The sequence below is a fragment of the Otolemur garnettii genome, unplaced genomic scaffold, assembly GCF_000181295.1.
Source record: "Otolemur garnettii isolate 467f Iridium unplaced genomic scaffold, OtoGar3 scaffold00030, whole genome shotgun sequence".
NCBI classification, from domain to species: domain Eukaryota; kingdom Metazoa; phylum Chordata; class Mammalia; order Primates; family Galagidae; genus Otolemur; species Otolemur garnettii.
In genome coordinates, this window is record NW_003852425.1 from 14,583,332 (window position 1) to 14,592,130 (window position 8,799).

General features: G+C 39.5%; 1 protein-coding gene across 1 annotated transcript; it reads left to right on the forward strand.

Moving 5' to 3' along the window:
* Positions 1–598: 598 nt before the first annotated feature.
* LOC100955315 (quinone oxidoreductase) lies at positions 599–2,456 on the forward strand. The gene has a single exon (XM_012804597.2). The coding sequence runs from the start codon at positions 676–678 to the stop codon at positions 1,663–1,665; it is 990 nt and encodes a 329-aa protein (XP_012660051.1). The 5' UTR covers positions 599–675; the 3' UTR covers positions 1,666–2,456.
* Positions 2,457–8,799: the final 6,343 nt, after the last annotated feature.

The following is an 8,799-nucleotide window of genomic DNA, read 5'->3' on the forward strand; positions in this document are numbered from 1 at the left end:
TGCAAAGGGATGAAGCAACTTGCTCCTGGTCACGCAGGTCGGGCACAAGACACCCAAGTCTCTCTCCTGTCAGGCTCTTCTTGCAAATGTCAGGAATGTTTCCTGTTTGCTTTTTATGAAATGGGTTTACACCTGTTATACATGTTCTCTGACAATCATTTCATGGTGTAGTAATGAGTTTCTTTCTAAAATATGTATTACTTATTTTTAAAATACATGATCCCAATAAATAAATTAACTATTCACCTCTTGGTTTTGTTCTTTTAATTTTTAATTTTTATTTTTATTTTATTTTATTTTTTTGCAGTTGTTGTTCAGGGTCAGTTTTGAACCTGCCACCTCCAGTATATGGGACTGGTGCCCTACTCCTTTAAGCCAAAGGCACTGCCTTGGTCCTGTTCTTTTAAATGGAATAGTATTAATCACTCTATACGTGGTAATTTGATCCTGCATATTCCAAATCCAGCCATTTTTAAAATTTGGAAACTTTGAACATTTAAATATCTTTATAATTATTGGAGAATGCCTAGCAATTATTTAATTTATGAATATATAAAATAAGGAATGTGCCCCTAGGGGGCGAAGGCGAGGCGGAGCCTGCAAAAGTTGCCGAGGGTTTCTGGGTCACCTTAAGGGTCCCTGCCAATTTTGCTTCCACGCCAGAGCCCGATCACCATGGCAACTGGACAGAAGTTGATGAGAGCTGTTAGAGTTTTTGAATTCGGTGGACCAGAAGTGCTGAAACTCCAGTCGGATGTTGCAGCTCCGATTCCAAAAGACTTTCAGGTTCTAATCAAGGTCCACGCGTGTGGTGTCAACCCCGTGGAGACGTACATTCGCTCTGGAACTTACAGTAGAAAACCACTCCTGCCCTACACTCCGGGCTCAGATGTGGCTGGTGTCGTAGAAGCTGTTGGAGGTAACGTCTCTGCTTTCAAGAAAGGTGACAGAGTTTTCACTACCAGCACGATTTCGGGGGGCTATGCAGAGTATGCACTTGCCACAGATCACACTGTCTACAAACTGCCCGAAAAACTGGACTTCAGACAAGGAGCTGCTATTGGAATCCCGTATTTTACCGCTTATCGAGCTCTGATCCACAGTGCCCGTGCAAAAGCTGGAGAGACTGTTCTGGTTCATGGGGCAAGTGGAGGAGTTGGAATAGCAGCATGCCAAATTGCACGAGCTTATGGCTTAAAGGTTTTGGGCACAGCTGGTACCGAGGAGGGACAAAAAATTGTTCTACAGAATGGAGCCCATGAAGTGTTCAATCACAGAGAAGTTAATTATATTGATAAAATTAAGAAGTTTGTCGGTGAGAAAGGAATTGATGTGATTATCGAAATGTTGGCTAATGTAAATCTTAGCAAGGATTTGAATCTTCTGTCTTATGGGGGACGAGTAATGGTTGTTGGCAACAGGGGAACTATTGAAATAAACCCACGGGACACCATGGCAAAGGAGTCGAGTATAATAGGAGTTGCTCTCTATTCCTCAACCAAGGAGGAATTTCAGCAATTTGCAGCAGCTCTTCAAGCTGGAATGGAAGTTGGTTGGTTGAAACCTGTAATAGGCCCTCAGTATCCATTGGAGAAGGTGGCCCAAGCTCATCAAAGTATCATTCAGGGCAGTGGGGCCACTGGGAAAATGATTCTTGTCTTATGATGATCAGTTCTTTCACGGATTTCCTGTGTAATTAGAGGTTATCTTCCCCCTAGTTTTACTTACACTCTTATTTCTTTAATTAACATTCCTTTGATTGTGAGTTTCTTATGTGAAAAAACAAGATTTTTCTTTAGAGATCAGAGGTAGTGGAATAAAGTTTATTTTATAGCTGGCAGTATTTTTTATGCCTTCCATCTCAAAGCAGGGAGTCAGCATAGAAGGAAACAGCTTGTTAGAGGTCAGTTGGCGTTGGGGTGCATTCAGAAATTCTGATACTTGATTGCTTCCATACCTTTCATTACAACATGCTAATTCAAAATAAGACTGATTGATTTCCGAGGATTTCTAAGCTTCTCTCTATAAAGGCTCGTTAGTCTCTGATTAGCCTTAGCCATATTGGACCTCAGAGATTTTCTGGACTAAAAAGGACCCCTTTTTTAAAATTAATTTTATCTGGATCTATAAGACTCTTGTAATGGCAAGAATAAACTATGTCTGGGGAAATTTGTTAGATTTTCCAGTATTTTCCAAAATATTAGAATATTCAGGACATTTCTGTTTGATTGCCAGTGACCCCCTATGTCCTATCAGGACGGCAGCCTTGTCTTTGGTATCATGTGATACTAGGCACGCAGTCTCCAGATAGATAATCCTTCTTGTCTGATTAGATTTTCAGAGTAGATTTAGTGTTATCTATTTGTGAGACAGGGATCATATATTCAAATTAATAAGCTCACAAATTTGACACATTTAGAATGGTCGGTTTTTGTTTTCATATCGTGGTGACCTGCAATAAATTCTGAAGAAAATTAAAAAATAAATAAATAAATAAATAAATAAAATAAAATAAGGAATGTTTTTCTTTCTTTTCTTAGAAATAGTCGTTTAGATAATTGGTGTTTTAAAAACAATTTCCGAGTACCAATTTGAAAGCCATCCTTCATGGCATCTTGAGTAGAGCTACAGGTTTTACATTTGAAATCACTGAAAACCATTACTTTGGGGTCATCATCATAACATCATAGTCAAGGTTTCAAACACGATAGCTATGTGGGAATTTGCAATCTTTCATCGGCCACATTCTGATGGATTATCCATTGAAAGATGAGATCTGTCTTCCACCCCTCAGAAACTCAACTTAGAATTCTCACTTTCTGCCTTAATTCTTCCGGGAAGAGTTTTTATTCTGGCCCCACCCCCATCCTCCATCTGTTCCATCCTTTGGTTTCAATCACCAACTTCTCTTATTTCCCTCCCACCCATTTCCTGAATAATTTCCTTTCATAAACTTTTCTCCCGTGTGTATAATTCATCGTTTATAATTTTCTCTCTGAGATATTGAGAGGTTATATCTAATATTTAGAAATAAAATAAATGAACCACAAATATCATTTACAAGGTTATTATGATTAAACATAGAGCTCGGTTCTTGAGAACTACTGTGAATCTCTAAGTTAAGTTGCCTAATATGCACTTAAAAAATCAGGCTCAGATTATCAAATCAGAAAAAGAAAAAAAAAAAAAAACACTGAAAAGTAACCCAACAGTGGTTCAATTACTGAACAGTGACCATATTCCATGCTTAGTATGAAATCTCCTGCAATATTGACACGCCACGCACCACATTCCTCTCTCTGAACTGACTCATTATTAGTTCCATGTATCTTTTCTTTTTTTTTTTCTGAGACAGAGCCTCAAGCTGTGTAAGGGTTAACAGAAATACTAAACTACATCGTAAGAGGAAGTGCTAGCCTAATTCAGCCCCCACGTGAAAAGGCCGGATAAAGAGACCAGTACTGGTAAGAAAACCGGATAGAACTAGCTACATTGTACAAGACTTAGACGGAAACACAGAGCACAGCGCAGGGCCCCTCCCCTCAGAACAGCATGACCCCCCCACACTCCCCTCACATTTTAAACCTATCATAGACCAAAGACTACAGTCCTAGCCTTATATAGATTCAGCTTCATGAAGTAACCACGCCCCCTCAACTAACCCTATATAAGATTGTAGCGATCCCTAATAAACAGCTTCGGCTCAGCCTTCTCCCTATACTGTATGAGTGGTTGTGTGATTGTGTCCACCCTTTCCTTCTCCCTCTCATACGCCGATCACCAACTCCCCAACAACGCCGCTGGTCGGGCAGTGTCAAAGCTGAGCGCCTGGGCAGAGTGCCATGGCTTCACTGCTCACAGCAACCTCCAACTCCTGGGCTCAAGCGAGTCTCCTGTCTCAGCCTCCCAAGTAGCTGGGACCACAGGCAACCGCCACATTGCCCGGCCATTTTTTGGTTGCAGCCATTATTGTTGTTTGGTGGGCCTGGGCTGGGGATTCAAACCCGCCACCTTAGGTGTATGTGGCTGGCTCCTTAGCCGCTTGAGCCACAGGCGCTGAGCCAGTTCCATGTATCTTACCAGTGTCCTGAAGGCCTGTCCACTGATCCTGCTAATTTCACAACACTGAGGTGGAGAACACGCCTTCTTCCTTTGACACCCATAGTAAGTGATCTGCGGTGTCATCTAACATTTTCTGCCTCATACTCTACATATGTTTTCTCTCTTGCACTAACACAATTTTCTTGAGGGTAGAATCGACATTTGACTCCTTCCTCCAACCAAAGGTACCAGGCAAATTGCACCCAGTAAAGCTCCTATGTGTTGCAGGAGAATGTGTTGTTTTCCCCTTCATGGCAATGGAGTCGTCGTGGATCTGTGAAGTTTTAGTTTTATCACTATTTTTTAAGCTATGATCATTGGAATTATTTTTCCTTTTAACTAACCACATTATGATAATCATTACTGGCAGAATTATGAAGGAAATCCTCTCTTTGTAGTCTTCTGATTAAATATCAATTACTACAGAGGATATATCTTAAACATCTATAAATATTACTATATCCAGTTATTTTTAATGCTTTCTGTATCAAACTTACTCTTTACAGATCACACTGAACAAAATAGATGTACGCCTTTCTCCCAAATGGCAGACAGCCAATATCTCAAGTGAAAGGTAAACTGTATGTTTGATGGAGATTCAGCTGTCATTTAAAATAAAATTCTGTTTTCTGAAGAACTTAGAAATTTCAGGAGAAAAAATAACTTAGTCAACTGAATACCAAACCTTTCCTCAAAGATATATTTTTGTTAGGAACACCTTAAAATAGTGTGTGTATATATATGTATGTATATATGTATATTTATATGTATGTATATGTGTGTGTACATATAAGTATGTATATGTGTATATTTATATGTATGTGTATATGTGTATATATCAAATAATTCAATACAATCTATTTTTCATAATTTATATTTTTCAAAGGAATATATTTAAGTGAAAGATTCTTACCTAATTTTTCCAAACAAATTTATTTAACAAAACAGCACAAAATAGGAACCTATAAACCCTAATACCAAACTTACATTTTTTTTTACTTGTACGGATGTATGGGGTACAGTGTAACTTTGTTAAAAGCATAGATAATGAGACAGCAAGGGTTTTAGGGCATTCTTCACTGAAATAACATACATTGTACTCCTGAAGTAATTTGAATTCATGACCCACAACCGTGCATCACTGGGCAAGTTGTGCAACCTCTTCCTGCTGTTGTTTTCTTATCTGACAAAAATGGAGATTACATGGCTTAAAGGAGATAACACACATAGCATTTAGTAGAGTACTGGTGCATAGTTTAAAGTTCTATTTTTTTTTTTTTAATAACAGAAGTTAGCACAGATAACTGGCTTTTGAAGTTTTCTTTATTTTAATATCTTTCTGACGTTTTGAACAAAGCTATATCATTACTAAAGTAATCTCAAATAAGTTACTATTTTAGGTAATACTATCTCATTTGAAGCACTTAGTAAAGTTGGAAAATTTTAGGCCACATGACTCATCCAAGAAAGACTCAAAAGTTTTGATGTTATCATAGGAAAGCAGGACTATTAACATAATCTTGGGCAAAGAATAATTTCTATATCAAAAAACATTATCTGCATCTAGTTTACTAAAAAGCTTAGTGGGAGGCAGTGGGGATAAAGGTGATAAGACTGGGATAATACCCCACAAGGTGATTGGATGGTAAATCTCAAAAACAGAGACTCCCCCAGCCAGCTAGATGGGCTGCACTGATCTGGTCTCCAGAGGGAAGCCGTAGCGCCCTGCCATCTGCACGAACTCTGAGCACACACACGCAGCGTGTGTTTTAATCACCAGAAGATCAATGTATCGTCAGCATTTGGAAGGTACAGCAGCTTCTCAGAAGGTGGCAGGGACCTAGCTGTCTAAATCAAGTTGAAAAATAAAACCTCAATCATTTGAGAAGAAAAGGAGAAGGGGGATGAGGCCTGCTGAGAGTCCAACCGTCCAGAGACACCATGCAAGAGCCAGGCAGATGAGCGGCTGTGGGGGTGTCCTGGAAAGGTCTGAGATGACACCCCACAAGGTGACAAGGCCTGGGATCATGCCCTGCAAGGTGACAAGGCCTGGGATGACATCCTGAAAGGTGACAAGGACTGGGATGACATCCTGAAAGGTGGCAAGGCCTGGGATGACATCCTGAAAGGTGACAAGGCCTGGGATGACATCCTGAAAGGTGACAAGGACTGGGATGATGCCCTGCAGAGTGACAAAGTGTGAAGTAATACCCTGAAAGGTGATTGGATGGTAAATCTCAAACGTTGGACATCCTTAAATTCCTCCCATCCAAAGTGAGGCATGGCCTGCACCTGGCAACTGAGCTGTGGTCAGAGGGTTCCAGAGTGAGAAGACAAACCAGTGTGGTGACTCCCTAGCTGGGGAGGTCGCCTGGCAGGACACTGCCTGGAAGGTTACTAGCAGCATCTAGTGGCCTGTCCATGAAATTGCGCCCACCTAGGTCCTAGGCAGAAAAATGAGATACTAAACATGAACTTGGATGGGTTTTCATGCTGGGAGAATGGGGACACATAGGAGCAAAGTTGTCTAGGTTCTCATGTTCAAAGGGTCATGGGGAACAAAAGAAACATAAGGTGTTCAGAGAGAACTGTGTCCCTGCTATAGTTTACTCTTTAGGTCTCACAAGCAAAGTGTGGCTGGGCATACTTTCCTTTCATATTTTTGAGACACACACACACACACACACGAACCATTAAAGGAATAGAGTTAATTTAGAGGCAGCAATATATGACACAGCGCCACGGTTTCAGAGCCTTCTTACACTCTCCTCCTGTCCAAGTCAGGCTTCTTAACTACCTCAGTGCAGAAGCAGTTTCCATTTTGTGACATTACGTGGAAGGAGTTTTACACTTTGCTATTTACACCTGTCTAAACCATTTACCCTTCCGTCTATGACGATCAAAATATAATTTATTCTACATAGTTTCGAGGATCTGTTAAGACAAGTCTTTCGGAAGAAGGGTTCCATTAAGAAGACAACCATAGTGATAATTTTGCCAAATATTTGAGCATGATAGGGCATCAGTATATTTTTAACAGAATGCTAATTTAACAGAATTTGTCAAAAAGGATCTTAAAGGGATAGAAAAATATCCAGGAAAAAGAACCATTTGATAACTGGAAAAGGATTAATTAAACTTCCCTTTAAAGGTAGAAAAGACATGGAAATTATCTGAATTTTCATTCGCTTGGCTGTTTTTAAAATATTAAGGAGCTGGTTAAATCTTGCCTCTAATTGTCACAGTAGAACGCAGCTTTCATAAATAAGGATCATTCTTTTTCTGAATGCAGCATAGTTGCAAGTTTCTCTTTAGAGCCTTTTAAAAGACAGTTCTTTTTATTCACAGCTCACTTCTTTCTCTTCTTTTCTTAATTAGTAGCTTGAGTCTGATTTTCCCTTTTTTAAACTGAGCAGGCTGTGCAGCTAAATGGTGCTTTTGACATTCCTGCACTGGGGACAGATTCAAAAGGAGCAGAAGACAATAGAGATTGACTGCATACTTTACGGACCTCGATGGAGGGAAAGGCTGGTAATTACAGGAACTCGGCAACACTTTGTCTCTTGGCATCTGCACTTGGAAAACAATGAAATAATCATGGACAAATATGACGTGAAATGTGTTTATGGAGCCGCATGTTTTATTAACACCGAGCAATGCGGAGAGATAAGCACCACTTGCTAATTTTAAAATTTCTATGAACTGTGGCAATTAAGCCTAATAATTATTTAAAGACTATAATAAAGAAGAGGCCATTTTGTACCACATTTAAGAGAAAAAATAAGTAAGGTGTTCAATTTGTATGGAGGGTTACTGTGCGACTTTGTGCTCTTCCTACCTGGTGTGATTTGAAACTGGATGCATTTCCTGAGACACCGGTCTCAGGCTTGAGGATGTCTCAGTTCGCATTTTGCTTCTTTCCTGTTTTTCACGTTTTGGTTATTGTGGGAGCTATTTGCTGCCGTCTTTGGTACCTAGATGTTAATTGTATAATGTTACCAAACACCCTGGGTGGCCATCAGGAAACAATAGGTCTGATTAAATGGAACACTGAATATATTAACTCCTTTTTGCTGGAATGGCCATTTTCCCTATTACAGATTATTTTAAGTGACAAAGCAAGCCATGTTTTGTTTTTAGTCCTTTAATGGAAACTGTTTTAAAAGGGAGACTTGGGGGAGCACTGGGCAGAGCACAGCACTGTCCCCCATCATTAGCCCAATGGTCACAGGTACAAACCAGATATGAAAACAGCCAGAGCAACATCGCAGAATTAAAAACACAGACATATTATTGGTCATTAGTAATGATTTCTTCTAAGGACACATTTAATATATTTTAGCTTGATTTTCTATAGGGAAGGCAAAACATCTTATTAATTAGTATATGCTCTGTTTTCACCCATCAATATTCTTATGCTATCTCTGCAATTCATTGTCATTTCCTGGGTTATTTCAAAAGATGAATTTGCATATTTTACTTTGTAGCACGAGAATAAAGCACAATGAATAGCAGTTCTCTGTGGATAAGCCGAGGCACACCAGGTTTCGTTCATTCCTTTTCTTTCCTCACAGAGCAAATTTACTGGGGCATTTATTTTGAAAAAAAATGTAATTGTATTTGATGTAGAAAAGAGACACTGCCAAGAATTACTTCTGAACCAGATTTCTATCAGCAGGAATGGACTGTGGTTGTCCC